Source organism: Archocentrus centrarchus, unplaced genomic scaffold (assembly GCF_007364275.1).
Source record: "Archocentrus centrarchus isolate MPI-CPG fArcCen1 unplaced genomic scaffold, fArcCen1 scaffold_38_ctg1, whole genome shotgun sequence".
Classification (NCBI taxonomy): domain Eukaryota; kingdom Metazoa; phylum Chordata; class Actinopteri; order Cichliformes; family Cichlidae; genus Archocentrus; species Archocentrus centrarchus.
This window is the reverse complement of record NW_022060265.1, coordinates 1,905,807-1,922,506: the sequence shown is the minus strand read 5'-3', so window position 1 is coordinate 1,922,506 and position 16,700 is coordinate 1,905,807. Positions and strand designations below refer to the sequence as shown.

The 16,700-nt window shown below is 39.8% G+C and overlaps 1 protein-coding gene across 2 annotated transcripts in view; it reads right to left on the bottom strand.

Annotated features, from left to right (window-relative positions):
* tenm3 (teneurin transmembrane protein 3) overlaps positions 1-16,700 on the bottom strand; it is a 280,572-nt gene that overhangs the window by 128,206 nt on the left and 135,666 nt on the right. For both annotated transcript variants that reach the window (XM_030724603.1, XM_030724604.1), the window contains 2 exons: positions 7,287-7,460; positions 5,216-5,280 (listed from right to left, as the gene is read on the bottom strand). In XM_030724603.1, the coding sequence (XP_030580463.1) occupies positions 5,216-5,280; positions 7,287-7,460 (239 nt within the window). The remainder of the gene's footprint in view (positions 1-5,215; positions 5,281-7,286; positions 7,461-16,700) is intronic.

Below are 16,700 nucleotides of genomic sequence, written 5' to 3'. Positions count from 1 at the left end.
TATGGATGGATGGATGGATGGATGGATGGAGGGATGTAAGTATGTATGGATGGATGGATGTATGGATGGATGGATGGATGGATGGATGGAGGGATGTAAGTATGTATGTATGGATGGATGGATGGATGGATGGATGGAGGGATGTAAGTATGTATGGATGGATGGATGGATGGATGGATGGAGGGATGTCTCCTGTGTCTTGCACTTAGTAGTTACAGCTGTTGCCCTTGTGTATTCTTGAATTTTTTTCCTTCCTTTTTGGACCATTTAATTATTTAACTTCCTGGACGTTGCTTCCCTCCGTTCTTCTTCACTGCCTTAAATACAGGTAGATTTGTGTTGTATTGGTTGTTTGGGTTTGTTTGCTGACATATCAGCCCAGTGCTTTCAGGGTCATTATACTGGACTACGCGAACAATTAAAAATAACATTTTAGCATGAAGACAACTGTTTTGTTTACTCGATATAACTCTGTGAAGATGACTTCTAGGGTTAATCTTAGCCATAAAAGAAGCTGTAAAATAGTTATAGATTTGAGGAAATCTGCACTGTGGGTTTACTTGAATGAAAATCCAATGAATTGCTTTTATACAGTCGGGCCCAGCGATGATTAGACCCCTGTCTGAAAGTGCCCACACTTAAATAGGTCACCATGGCACACTAGATATAGGAAGTGTTTTTACTGCATCTAAAATGTCTTTTCTTCTGCAATAAGTAATGATACACATGCAAATTATGTGGCGTTAATAAAGCACTTTTCTGGTCTTATAGTACATTCAAAGTGGTTTTTACTACAAGCCACATTTACCAAAATTCAAACAGCACTTTATATCTATCAAACACACCCACACACAACTTTGGGGTTTAGCAGAACGTCACTTCAACAAGCACACAGGAGGACAGAAAGATTAAACCACCAACCTTCCAATTAGCAGACTGCACTACATCCACCACACAATCTGAGCTGCTTGGATCAACTGAACTATTCAAAATATGAGCCTGCAGTCATAAGACCTTCCATTGTGGCAGTGGAAGGGGTCCCAGTCATTTGGACTTGGTATAAATGGAATGTCATTTATATAATATTTATTATTTAATGGCTGTTCTACTCTTACTGACCCCTCAAAATGCTTGTCACTTTTTTCTTTTGGCCTTTCCGGCTTTATTGATTAGTGCAACACTGAGGAGCAGACAGGAAAGTATGAAGAGCTAGAGGAAGACATGCAGGGTCACAGGTCAGACTCGATCCTGGGCCACTAATTTCAGCCCTAAGGCATGTGCTTACACTGTGAGCTAATCTGACACCTGAACTAAATGTCACTTTTAACCATACATTTATACAGTGCTTGATTTTATCCACTTATAAGCCCTTTATGTCACATCCACAGCCAATTTAGAGTCACCAATTAATCTATCATGCCTGCCTTTAGGGGGAGAACAGGCAAACTTCACAGAGAAAGGCTCAAACTGGAACCTTCTTGCTGTAAGTTGACAGTGCTAACCACTGAACCACTGTGCTGCTCACAACTGCAGGGTCTTAATTATTCTGTTAATTAAAGTAAGAGAAACAAGAATTCATGCCTTGGAAAACTGATCTGTTTTCTGCACACATTACACATATTACAGTGAGAGAGCCATGTCAGTGACCACTTGCTTATTTAACATGGGAACATTTAGTGAGAGAAACCCCTGCTGGGGATCCTCCTTCCATGCCCAACATACACTAACACAATTATTCTGCACCTCATTAAATTAGAGCCCTGCTGTGCTAGCCCGTTATCCACAACTCTTCATGGTGAGGACAGGAGCAAAGGGTCATGGGAGAGTGCTGGCTTATCAACAGTAGCCTGAATGCATGTGTGTCTGTGTGAGTAATAAAGTAAGAGGAATAATGGTCAGATCAACAGTCATGCAAGAGTTGTTCTCTCTATGGAACCTTATTAGGGAATCTGAAAACCAGCAGAACACTCAGAGATCCTGAGGATTTAAACGTTCTTTGTTTTTTTATTTCTTTTTTTAATATCTCTATACATCCACCCAGCTCCTGTTGTTAACAGGCTTCCTGCTACCAAATATTATCCATAAGTTCAATATTTTATATTGTCTTTGTGGACTGAAGATATCATGAGAACACAGAACCAGAAACTATACTGTGGAAACATCTGCAACAAACCAAATCTTGATCAGTGAACGACAGACTATCCCACTGTGTTCAAAGCAGGTCTGGAATCAGCACCAGAATGCATGCTGTCAGCCTTCACTGTGTCTCTTCAGAGGACAGAACTGAACCGTGTTCAGCCCTGATAATCTGATTCATGCTGAGAAGGACCACAGCTGCCTCACTTCTAGAAAGGCAGAAGATGTGTTCAGAAACATTTACAGAGTAGACTGAGAAAACCGTTTCCCTGCTTATTCTACTGTAGTCATAATCCTACATAATGCTCTCATCTGAAGCTGAAGTCTTCATCACTGTGTCCTTGAATATGTGCATGATCACTACGATGATGATCAATATGTGCAAAGTTAAGTACTGTAGACTAAAAGATCTCAAAAATCAAAGCATCACGCTATGATCTAAAGAAACTCAATAAGAGATGAGGAACAAAGACACTGATAAGACACTTTGGAGTGGGTTACAAGGCCATTTTAAGGCTGGGACTGCGGTAAACCATGGTTATCCACTTGGAACAGTGGTGAACCTTCCCAGGAGTGGCTGGCCTAACAAAATCACTCCAAGAGCGCACTGATGACTTATCCAGAGGATCACAAAAGATCCCAGAACATCTCAAGAACTAAGTGTTCATGATTAAGAAGAAGAAACAGCCTTTAATGTCCCGCAAAGGGGAAGTTCAGGGGTGACAGCAGCAAAAATGTAAAAACACAACAATACTAATAATAGTAATAATAAAATAATATATGCTGTACAGGAATATAACTACAGGAAATAACAATATACTATGTATTACTATACAATATGTACCTAATATTGGGTCTATTTCTGTTGGGAGCAGTGATGGTTATACAGTCTTACAGCTGCTGGGAGGAAGGATCTGTGCATTTAGGGTGCAGCAGTCTGTCACTGCAGGAGCTCTCCAGCTCAGTAAGAGTTTCATGAACAGGATTCAACAATACAAAAGAGGCTGGGGAAAAATGGCATTCACGGGAGAGGTCCAAGGCAAAAACCACTCCTGACCAAAAAGAACACAAAGGTTTGGGTTACACAACAGGACAGATGATGATGACTGATCATCATCATCTGAATGGCTCAAAAAAAAAAAAGAAAAGGTTCTGGGGTGGCCTGTTCAAAGCCTGGACTCTGATTGAGATGTGGCTGAATGAAAACAATTCTGTGAAGAAGAGGGGGTCAACAGTCCTGTGTTTGTGTGTGCATGTGTGTGCATGCATGCTCATTTTATTTTTTGATAATTCTGTGGTTTTCCATCCAAATAGATGCATCTGTAACTTTTGTATCTTATGTCATTATCTGTGCTCCTGCTGTTACAGTACAGCTGTAATGAATTACACTGTGAAATGATTTAATCCCTTTTCATTTATTTCTAGTCTCTCGACGTTCCTCCCTCCACCTTCGCTGCGTTACACACTGAGAGGAATTTCTTTGTGGCAAATTTGAAAAAAAAGTCACACAAAAACAAAATATATATCTTAATATTTTTCAAATTATAGCCAGTTATGTTCTGCAACAAAGAAAAAAAACAAAAAAAAAACCACAACAGTGAGTGCATGCATGCATGCGCACTCACACGCACACACATCAAAACACGTGTGCCCTGGTTTATTCTTTTGTCCCTGTGTGTGCATGTGTGTGTTTGCTTTTATATGTGTGCACTCCTCTGCCTCTTTAGTGGGTGAATCTGTGTGGGTATTTTTGTGAGTGTGTGCATTAGTTTTGCGCACACATGTGTGTATGTCAATCATAATATCCCAGGAAACTCTGAACAGATGCTTTGACTAAAAAACAAACAAAAATAAAAAAACAACAAATATTCCAAGAGAAAGCCCCAGATACACACACACACACACACACACACACACACACACACACACACACACACACACACACACACACACACACACACAAAGCCTGTGGCAAGGGGTCTGTACTGTATGTCCAAGGACCATCTGAGCTTGAACATAATTGCTTTGGTCTGGTTGTGGACATCAGTGACTTTCTCCCCTCTGACTCTGTCCTTCCTTCTTGCACACAGTGTAACAAAGACTAAATTGTCTTGACCATTTTAAAACGTTGCAGTGGAGAAGGAAAGCCGTTGAAGTGCTCTTTATGACCACAGCTGTAAATGTGAGGTGTCCAGTGGGCTTTTACAGCCTAATACTTATGTGTTTTTCTTTTGGATCATAAATGTGTTCAGTTTATTCTCAAGATTTAACTTTAAATTTGCATAGCAGACAGCAGTTAAAAAAATGCCTATTCTAAACTGTATTCTTGTGATTCTTTACTTCTTTTATGCAAAGTGTTGCCTCTTGGTATTAGACATAAGGCAGACACCTCCATCAAGTGTGAGGTTAATAGTAAGCTGTTGGGAAGTCAAACAGTTAAAATTTCACGGCCTCAGTAGATGTAACAGCTGCCAGCATTATAACAACAGATTCCTGACACACACAGTTAATGCTAAACCTAACATAACTCCACCTTTGGAAGATCAAAGTCACAGAGAGGAGAAGAGTTGGCTGTTTAATGGAATTAAAGGAGGGGATATCTTATCTGAGGTGGAGTCCTGTCTCCTGTTTTATATAAGAAAGAAAATAGTTTACAGTGACCTATTTTGTGGGTTCTGATGGAGTGATGGTAAAACTCTGAAATTCACCACAGATTACTTTAATATTAAAACTATTTTTGCAACATAGAGTTCAGCTACATCGTCCCACTTAATCTGCTTGATATGTTAGCATACACGTTACCTATAGCACTCCTGGAAAACAGTGATGAGGGAGAGAGAAGGGAGGGAAGGCATGGAGAAAGGAAACCCTGGCAGTCTGGTTGTCTGATGGGCTCACACCAAAGAGGGAACACCCATGCATGCAGCAGCAACAAGGACAGCTAACAGGACAGCTAACAGGACAGCTAACATCAAGTGAGTCAGAGGGTGAACGAAGCTGTGTGTGTGTGTGTGTGTGTGTGTGTGTGTGTGTGTGTGTGTGTGTGTGTGTGTGTGTGTGTGTGTGTGTGTGTTCTTACCAATGCAGTAACAGAGCATGAGAGAGAGCAGTACAGACAGACCGACAGCACCGAGGGCTGTACACCTGACAAAAAAGGAAAAAGAAAGATTGTAACATTAATGTTCTTCTAATGAAACCACACCAATGCTATTTTAAATGCAAATTTCACCATCATGTTAGGGTTTTATTTTATTTTGCAAAGACTTGTGCAAAAATGAATATTTTAGGTACACCTTAAAGACATGTGACCACTCATCTATTCTTTCAAAAAAACCTCATGCTTAAAATGCAGTCGCTGATTTTATCTGCATCGCGGGGTGATGCAGATAAAATCAGTGAGGTCTGTATCACTGTGGTCTGAAAGAACTAATATCATATATATGAATCAGAGCTGTGCTCTGCAGCAAGTGCTTCTGGTTGTGAGAAATTTGCCAAAGTATTTCCGGTAACATTGTACAAAACAGGAGTTAAAAGAGATGAAACAGTTATCAAGCATGCTATTATTATAAGCCAACAATCTATGACAGACAAACAATTAAAACAGTCAAGTAATCTCTTGCTGCTACAGAAATTGCTTTTCTCTCCGGGGTAATCCTTGAAGTTTGAAGCCTCCACGCATAAAAGTATTCATGATTCTATGTTTAGTAGCTCTCAAAGTCTTAATCCCAGCTTTGTAGTTGACAGTTGGTCTCTAGTAGAATTCCAGGCTCCGGATGTAAAGGTAATCCTCTAAAGTATTGCCACTCTGTCAAACGTCAGTCAGTGGTATCCTTTACGCTCATGGTAGTTGCTTCAATCACACACCTCGAACTTGACATCATTCCAGCTCTGGACCCACTTACACATTGTGTTGCTGATGGTTAGCTCCCCTGTCACTTCTACTTCCCTCCATTTCATTGACATTCCGTGATCTCCGGTCACTGGTAGTGTCTTCCTGTGTGGACGCTCCTTGGCAGCTGGCTACTGCTTTTATAGATTTACTTATTTTCAAAGATTCAGTCAACTGTCAAACACAAATCAAACCCAAACTCTACTGTGTGCACCTCACAGGAGGTTTGCTGTATGTGTGTGTGTGTGTGTGTGTGTGTGTGTGTGTGTGTGTGTGTGTGTGTGTGTGTGTGTGTGTGTGTGTGTGTGTGTGTTCAACCAATTCACCAATTCAATTAACCAATTCAGTAAATAACAAAATCATGACTGTTATACATTTTACATACGTTTCACCTCACACATACATTGAATTAATTATTTAGCTTCCAACAAGTGATTAAATGTGATCTTTATCAGGACAGTTATGTGCTTACAAACATTTTTCTTCTCTAATAACTGCAAAGAGCAGATTCTTAATATTACTTGGCAGGTTCAATAAAAAAGTGAAAATGAAAGAGTGGGATTAATTGGAATATGACTTTATATTCACATATTAGAGCAAACAATGCACATTTCGTCAGACTGAGGCCAGTAAGAGGTTGATATAGTTGGAATCAGCATCTCAAAGAAATATTGATAGGAAACAAAAGTAAGAAGGCAAAAAAATAAAGAGAATAGCTAGAAAGTAACAGCAGAAAGGAAAGAAACTGGGAAAGGAGTCAGCAGCCAAAAAGACAAAGTTTTACAGAATGTCGGTAAAGGAGTTCCACTATGGCACTGGAACATCGTATAAAACGCTAATTCTGATTCTTTTTTCCACTGTGCAATAACGGCATGGATTTCAGAATATTGCTGAAGCATCAATCAATATCAGCATTCCATTATATCCCTTTCAAATACATGGGTATCAGTTCAACTGTGTGGATTTGAGGACTGACTCTCTCGGTGTGCTCTCTGATTTTCTGAGAAACAACAGTTCTGGCAGAGTTCCTGACAGAGACAGGATGCTGTAGCATAATTTCATTTCACTCAACATACAGAGTGGAATCTGAAGCACACATTCAGATAGCCAAATGGGCCGAGTAGTGGTCTAAATCTAGCTTGTCTGGCAACATCTGACCAAACCCCTGATAAATGATATGCAAAAATCACCTTAAGTAGAAGCTTGTGCTTTCAGGTACTGTTTCTTATTGACGGGCAAAAAGTTGAAAAATTCATTTTACCTCCATGAGCAGTACTTGGAGGATTTCTTGAACTTGAAGGCTGAGCGGGACAGAGTATTCCTAGGTAACGGCCGGGTGGGAGGGGAGTACACTGAGCCTGTTGCCATAGTGTAGCCAGGAGTAGCTGTGGAGAAGAGGGGGGTGGTGCCTGTACCTGTTTTAAAGAGGAAGTGCCTGCAGGGTGAGAGAAAAGGGAGGGACATGTTAGTTACAGTCAGGTATATCCAAAGTCTTTACATACACAGGAAATTAACTGCTGTGTCACACAGTGCAGCCACCTGGTGGCAGTGTGAATTTTTTTAATTTCGCCCAAAATGCGTGCTTTCCTACACATCATAATCTGGCTGCTAGGACGGACGTTCTGATAAAAGAACCATCGTACCCTCGGGTACAATGTTCCAACAGTGGCTGTTAAGTATCTGGTGCTAAAGAGGATGATAGCATTTTAAACTTGAAATATCAGCATCCACATTGCAGTGGTTGATATTGTTCTTATTTTGTGAGTCTGTGTGCATATGAGTGTGCATGTGTCATTATGGCAACGTTTGGTCCTAGGTGCAACTACTGTAGCAGAATCTACCACAAAGCTGGTTTGAAGTACTTTTATGTCTTTCTTCAGACATATTTTTCGAGCACAATGTCCCAACTTTTAAAGTCAACTTTACAGTCATGAAACTTTTAAAATCTGGCTGTGAGTAAGCTCTGGAGCTAAATGTTGAAGCCGCGGTCACTTCTGGCTCCAAAAAAAACCAACAATGTTGACGCTTTTTTGGGCTTCAGAAAACAGGAGATACTGGGAGTGAGTGTCTAATGATTCCTGTGTCAGTGCTCTCTCTTTGTGTATGGATATAACTATCATAATCTCCTTCAACAGTTCAATGCACTGCAGGTGTGTGCACAGTGGCCTTATGTTCATTAGTCTGACAAATGAAGCCTGTGGCATGCATTTGTCCCCCACTCTACATCTCCGAGCTCAAGCATAATCATTTTCTGCAATCAGCCCTCATTTAATTTATAACCCATCATTCATCCATCCACAGCTCGTTCTTGCTAAATGTAAAATACAACTGCAGTGTTAACAATATTTGTCAGGGATGTTTAGGGCATTTAGGACATTAACAACATCTTAGAAAGTTTGTTCACGACTATTAGGTCTGTCAGAAGACTCAACTGCAGCCTGCAAAATGTTCCTGCAGACAAAGATCCTGGCCACAGCAATGGCCTGATAATTCTTGAGGAATTTAGTTTGGGTGATAAACAACACAAACATCCTTCCATCCAGGTTTTAAACTGCTTATCCAGTTCCTCTCCATGAATCACCAGCTTATCATGTGGAAGGGGGTTGTGTGTCCCAGGGATCCCAGGGGCTGCTGTCTGCAGGCTTCCGTACCCTGGTAGGGTCGACCAAGGCAAATAGAGATGATCCTTATGAGAGGAGGACCGAGGGAACAGGTTACCCTGCACGGGATAGGGTTATGGGGCCCCACCCTTCAGCCAGGCCTGGGAAGGGTGCTCGAGGGAGAGTGCCTGGTGGCCAGGCCTGAGCCCATGGGGCCGACCCGGGTGCAACCCAAAGAGTAGTCATGGGCCCGCCACCCTGTATGCCCAACCACCTGTAAGAGGTGCCATAGGGGTTGGATGAAGTGTGAGTTGGGTGGCCCTGGAGGAGACCCTGGTGGACTGATCCCGGTTATCAAGGTTGGCAATTAGGACACGGAGCATCACCTCTCTGGGGGGGAAGGAGCCTGAACTAGAGTGTGAGGCTGAGAGACACCAGGCAGATATAGTCGGGCTCTGGAACCAGTCTCTTGGAAAGGGGCTATACTCTGGTCCATTTTAGAGTTGGTTCACAGAACAAGTAGTGTCCCTACCTGCAGTGTGGGGCTGAACAGTCTGATTGAGAGGTTAGCCACTTAAAGCTGTTACCCATAGCCTTAACTCCTCAATTCCTCTGACAGAAACAGTTGGACCTGGTGCTAAAATAGTTGCGTCAGTTGTCTCTGACACTAGCAAGAAACATGGGTTATTACCCTACAACCCTACTTCCACTACAGGAGACTGAGCAATACAAAGATGATATTTATATGAGGTGCATATTCAAGAAAATCTGTCTTTGGGAAATTCCACAGTGGAGTACATCATTGGTATATAGAATACATGTACAGTATGCCTACAGTAATTATCAAGGTCACAATGTTTAATTAATGACAGGACCTCAGCTAACGAGCATCTGTAATTATAATTAGACTGCTCTCAAATAAGGCTGTATGATTAACAATTAGAACCTATTATAACAAGGGCTCTTCAATTAATACCTGCCTCTAGGCAAGAAGTGAAGAGAGGAGAGTGAGGAAGGGAGAGAAAAGAAGACGGAGCAGAGCGAGCAGCAGTTAAACGCTGATGAGTAATATAACCTCAAAGAGATGAAAAAAGAACTTTATTGTGTTTTATGGAAGGTAGTTTTTAAGTATTTAATCAAAGACATGAGCTGCACTCAATCATTCATCCAAACAATGGCCCAAAACAATAAGGAAGCATTTTTGAGTAGATTTGTAATTACATTCAAAGGTCATTAAACTGTGGAAAAACTTCATGCCACACGTGAACGTTGATAATATTATCATGATTGTACTTCAGCTTTTTTTTACTTTTGTAGACATCAAAAACACATTTTTCATTCTAACAACTTATCAGTCCTACATAAGTCTTCAGTAACAGATAACAAATATACATTTAGAATGATGATCACCAGTTTAAGGTAAAAAGAAATCATTTATTATAAGTTCTCATTTTAAATGGAATGCTGTGAATGGGTAAAAAAAAACCTCAAGTGCTCCTCAAGGCCTACAGCACTACTGCAGGGGTGTGTTTTTCTGCTTTTCTTTGCACTTTGTGTGTGTGAGTACTGTGAGTACTATTTAACATGTAACAGTACAATAAATATAAAATGAAAAAAACCTTTCACGATAAATCTGAGCAGTAAAAAAACAAAACATAAAAAAATTCTCTCAAATAAAACTGGTGGAAAAGTGGAATATCACAGATGGCCATAATTTTAGACATGCATATGTATAGAGTTGATCATGCTATAAACAGACCAGTGTCTACAGAGCATGCATATTATTGCCAAATGTACTTTGACGTGCACCACTGCACCACCATACCACCCTGCACCTTATATATGACGCAATATTGTTCAGCTGACGCAGTGAGACAAATAACTCACAGAAAATTGAAGATCAAACATTTTGATAACCTTTATGACCAGAATATCCACAGATAGACTCAACAGCTTTTTATCCACTCTAAAACTTTCACCTTTTTCTCAACTTTAATAGTGTGTACATGTCATATATACAGTTTATTATGTTAGACAAATCAATTATTATTATTATTATTATTAACAGTTGGACATGACAGGTATCCTGGTCATGTAGCTGGAACAGGGAGGAACTGAAATACCACATGTGTAATCAGGTACAGGCTGAGATACCTGCCACCTGGTATTCTTTTGATACATCAGAGTAGAAAAGAACTATATAAGAACTAGTCCATCATTAGCCCCCGTTTGTGTGTGTGTGTGTGTGTGTGTGTGTGTGTGTGTGCGTGTGTGTGTGTGTGCGCGCGTGCAGATGTGCATGTGATCTTTCACAAATCAAAAGTGGTGATCTTGACTCATTATGAGAGACTTTTAAGAAAGTCACCAGCTAAATGCAGCTCAGTGAAAGCATCCAGAGCCCTAAACAGAGATAAAGAGCCCAGCAGAAACCAAACCAGACAGTGTGCTGATTCTGATGGCACCCCCACTCTCAACAAAGTCATCACAACACAGGATGGTGAGAAGAAGTAGTGGACACCTGTGTGCCGAGGCAGAAACATGGGTGGGGGGCAAATAAAGGGAAGCACAAGTCAATTATACTGTAAGTGGTAATGTAAGCAATTCCAATAATATATACCTCATGCAAATTCGAACTGAAAGACATCCTCAAATTGAATAATCAACATTAACTGGGTTCATACTGGGAAGAGAAACAGGTTTCACACAAAACTATGGTACATTTGTCGGTCATTGTGGTGCATCTCAGTTGATGACAGCACAGAATGTGCTTTGCACACTCTTCTGAACACACTAAAGGTTTCTTTGATTGAATGGCACATATATTTGTTTGCATGGGAATCAAATATACCTGCCTCCCTTGAGGAGCTTTTGTTTCATTTTTCTTTTTCTTGTTTTGCTGTCACATCCTGCCTTTCATTACAAGCATCATTTTCAAATTAATTACCTCTGCCAAGGAGGTTATGTCTCTGGAAGTGTGAGTGTGTCCTTCTGTCTGTAAACACAATAGCTCAAAAAGTTTTGAATGAATTCTGATGAAACCTTGTAATTGTGTAGCATGGGGTCATGTTAACAAGCCAGCAGATTTTCTCTTACATCCACCAAGTTCTTCAAGATCAGCTGAGCCTCATACTGTAACTTAGAAACTAAGATACAAGTGTGGTGTAACCATGGTTCTTTGATATCGCGGTACAGAAGCCATGGTTCATTTGCATACATGAAATTTCTGGATCAAATGATATGATTTATGTGACTAAAACAAACAAATTACTTAGCACTTCTTTAGTCCTTGCAAACAATAACAGAAAATCAGTTTCCATCCATCCATTCTTCTCCTTTATTGGACTAGAAAACAGTGTCTACTACATATAACCTGAGAGGTTGTTTCACTACTACAACACTGCAGCACGTAACATTCCTATTTTTACATTTTTACATGCTGTATTGTCATTTTTTCAATTTTCTTTAAATTAATACAACCTTTATAGCCCAAATTTTAATAATATGTATGTAATAAGTCCATAGTAACTAAAGAAATTGCAAAAAAGTGTAATAAACCACAGAATTTTTTTAACTCATATTTGAGTGGCTGAGCAAACACTTTTGTAGTTAATTTGTTTTCTTGCAACTCCATTTTGATGACTGAGTCTAACTCCAGTTGTAGGTAGATGAATATGAACATTAGGATTTAGGTTCCAGAAAGCTGCTGAATTAAGACATGTAATTGGAAGTTTACAAGAAACACAAGGGTCAGTGAAGCACACAGCAGACAAGAGCGTGTGTGTAAATGAGGATAATCAAGTGTAAAATGACTGTAACCAAAGTGGTCTTAACTGACAGTAGCATGCTGTCAGGCATAACTAATCTTGTAACAATAACAGCCCTTTATATGCATTATTTTTGACCTACATTTACATAACATTAACACTGTTAACACTGGTCTATTTAAGTGTTTCTGACAATGGAACTGACACAAAGAGGATTAATGTGTGTTTAACAAAAGTGTCATCAGGTCATATATACTAAGGAAGAATACGGCCATAACTAGCTTCAGTATTGTAAATGCTGTAGGCAGCATGACTTACACTGACAACACAGTTATTTCCAAAGAAAGAAGAAGTGTGACATTGTTAAATGTCTGAATGGAAGTTCAGGCTGCATCTCTGCAGCTCCTCTGCACAGAAAAAGAAACGATCCAGGAGCTCACACCGTGTTCATGTGCTCAGACCACAACTGTCCTGGTCCGACTGACAAACACAATGTGGTGGCTAAAGATTCATTCATAAAACAAAATAGAGGTTTTTGTTGTTTACCAGAAAATCGACTTTTATGTATTATATATTTATTTAATTATTTGTCTTTGCCTTTGCTGTAAACATAAAACAGAGCATTCATGTTCATCAAACATAAATTAGCATTGATGATCGCTTTATATTAAGAAAAGGCTTTAGGAGGAAAACAGTGACACTTTGTTTGATAGCTGACATAAAGCCCTGCACAGTCCAGAGCCCAGCTGTTTCCTCTGGCATAAATGCTGAGTGTGTTGTGCCAGAGGCATCAGAGTGTGTGTGCGTGTGATTTAGGGGCGTAACGGTACAAAATTCAATGGTTCGCTTCATGATGCGCTACAGAAGCCACGGTTCGGTGAATTTCAGTTTGGTTCATTTGCATATGTGAAATTATTATTTCTGGATCAACTGATGATTTATGTGACTAAAACAAACAAATTACTTTATTCCTCACAAACAATAACAAAAACTTTTAATCAACACAATTAAAAGCCACCCAGAAAACCTATGAAAATTGAGTAAAAAAATAACTGATAATCAATGAATCAGTGTCTACTACAGATCACCTGAGAGGTCTGACACTGTTTCACCACTAAAACACAATGCAACACAACAGTCCTCAAAAAATAAAGCTGACAAAATGATCCTAATGAGATTCATGGGAACAAAATTAATTAATAACCTCTTTTCTTTTTCAGCTTGGAGAAGCATGTTAGCTGTCTTGTACAAACTTGCTTTTATCATCTTTTTAGCATTAAATATATTGTGTCTCAAAGTGAACGGAAATGGTTACACATGCATTTATTTCATTTCACCTCGACTACTGTAATTTATTGTTCTTCTGCCTGAACAAGTCATCTCAGGATCACTGGTCCAGAATGCTGCTGCGAGGCTTCTCACCAGGTCCCCTAAAAGGTCCCATGTGACAGCAATTCTGGCTTCCTTACACGGGCTCCCCATAAAGTTTAGGGTTCATTTTAAAACTTTGGTGATCACTTTCAGAGCCCTCCAGGGTCATATGCCTCCATATACCAGAGAGCTGCTACAACCTTACCAACTAAATAGATCTTCTAATCAGTGCTTGTTGACTGTACCTAGATCCAGGTTAAAGACAAAAGGTGACTGTGCTTTTAAGGTTGTGGCCCCCACGTTGTGGAACTCACTTCCACTGGATTTAAGGCTTTTGGGTGAAATTTCAGGACGAGCCTAAAATGCAATCAAACCTTTACAGGTGAACTTAATGTGACCTTCTCTAAGCTTTTGAATGCACATGTCCAACTGTTTAATGTTTCAGAACTTTTTGCACAAGTTGCTGTTCTCTAACGAGGAGCTTAACGGCAAAATTCACAACAGCTGTTTGATCCTTGAATTGACCAATAAATGTCCTGGTTCATGATGAGGACGACTGTTTAAACACCAGCTCTAATTGAACCAGGACATTTATTGGTCAATTCGAGGATCAATGTTCTAGGAACCCAATAAATGCCTATAACACACTCCTTTATATTCCCTCACTTATTCTATGCTTATTTTTTTAATTACTGTCACTCACATTAACAGTTGTAGTTACAAAGTACTACCATAATTTTAAGCAAAAATAGAATATCATCATTTAAAATTTCACAAAAAAGACAAAGACATTTAGCTGTGATTTTATTTTGGAGTAATGGCTTTCATCAAATTTTAAATTACATCATGTGCATCACAAAACTCTGGGAGGCACAAATATTGCTTCCCTATGGATGTAAGCACACATTGTTTATTTACTGTCTTCAGAAAAACTGCAAGTCATTCTGAATATATTTCCCCCCAGATATCTGTATTTTTCTCTATACTCAGTGGAAAGGACCATTCTAAATTCATCCATTAGGTATTAATGGCTTTGTGCAATGTGGAGCACAGAATATTGTATTCATCCAATGGTTATACACTGGAGCAAGAAATGAACTGCTGCCTTCCATCACTGAATAGCTGTTATAATCCTCCACAGGTAATTGTATATTATCCAGATTAGTCACCTTTTGTAAAGAAGTCAAGCCTGCAGATGACAGAGACAATATAGTGAAGAACCAAAAACAAAAAACGCACAAAAAACAACAACACTGTTGATGACACGCACCTGCCATGCTTACTCACAGTACAGCACAAGTACTCAGCCTCCTGAAAAGCAGCCATTAGTTACCATAGTGATCCAGTTTACTGCAGAGTGATCTACTGTTCCAAATAGCCTGTGTTACGCCCATCCTTAGCTCACTAATCTCAGCATGACTCATACTAAGCTCTTATTTCACACTGATTGTCATGATGATGGAAGGGACAGACTTTATCTGTTCACTTGTGGTGCGGTGCTACCTGTAAAAGGGTTTTCCTACGAAGTATTAATCTGCAGAAATCAAAAGACCAAACAGATGAGTGGGCAGCGCAGGGTTCTAGCCAGCGGTTGATCGCTGAGAATTTCAGCAGTTAGCTACCAGAATCGCTATCGTAACAGTTAGCTAGCACTGTGGCCATTAGCATTAGCAAGCAGTTGTTCGGTCCATTCAGTCAGTACAACCCCCCCCCAGTCGTATGTTTGGTACCAAGGTCCTTTTCTAACAGGTGGCTTATGACTCACAAAACCTTTAGCCATTGTTTTTTAGGCTTACCTTTGTTTAAGGTACACCACATTCCTGATTTCTTACTTTTGCATATATTAAACTAATTTTAATATTACACAAACTGCTGTTTTTAAATGTTGATTTCATTTAAGGGAGAAAAAACCTGCTACTATGTGAAAAAAGTAATTGCCCTCCCCTTGGTAAATAATGAATTACTTTTGAATAACCACATATTTTTAGAAAGCTGAGTTTAATTTCACTAGCCACAGCCAGACATGATTACTTCCAGACATATTGGATCAAGAAAGCACTTAAAAAGAACCTGTCTGACAGAGTTAAGTAGTCTAAAAGATCTCAAAAAAACGCATCATGCCATGATCTATAGAAACTCAGGAACAGATGAGAAACAAAGGCACTGACATCCATCAGTCTGGAAGGAGTTACAAAGTCATTTTTAAGGCTTTGGTGAACCTTCCCTGGTGCCCGGCCTACCAAAATAACTCCAAGAGCAATAATTAAATGTAGCCCAGCTTTCTTTGTGCCTTGCTTGCCGTCTGATTCTCATAAGTGTCAGTCCTCGGGGCCTGTACCTTTTCTCTGGATTATTCAGTCTAGCTCCACTGCCACTTCTGCTATCCAGTCGCATTAACAGTTGTCCTGTTAAAATTGCTAATTTTAAATTGCTGCTCAATAACCTGAATGCAATGTCTTTGGGCACCAGGGTGGCTCAGCAGTTGAGTGGGCAACCACCTATACCGCATGGTTGTGCAGCTACAAAAGGCCGAAAAAAAAAATGCTGTGTCCTTTTCTATAATGTCGTCTGTCTTCGGTTCTACATGGCTATAGCACCATCTACAGTTTTGGGGGCTCTGTCACAAATGATGGTTTGTAGGTAGTTGACCACCATTGTTTCTGCCATTCCCCCATCCTGCTCTCAGTGGAATATATTTAATCAGTGTGGCATGCTACATATGACAAGAGATTTGGTAGTACATGCATCATTATATTAAATGACAAATATAGCTGCTGTCTCCCTGGACACAGTGCAATAAGTCTTTCCATTCTTCACAGAATGCTAATGACCTCCACCAAGGAGGTCATGTTTTTGGTAGTTCGTGCGTGCATCATTCTGTCTGTAAACACAACAGCTTGGAAAGTCTTGAATGAATTCTGTTTAAATTATGCAGGGCTG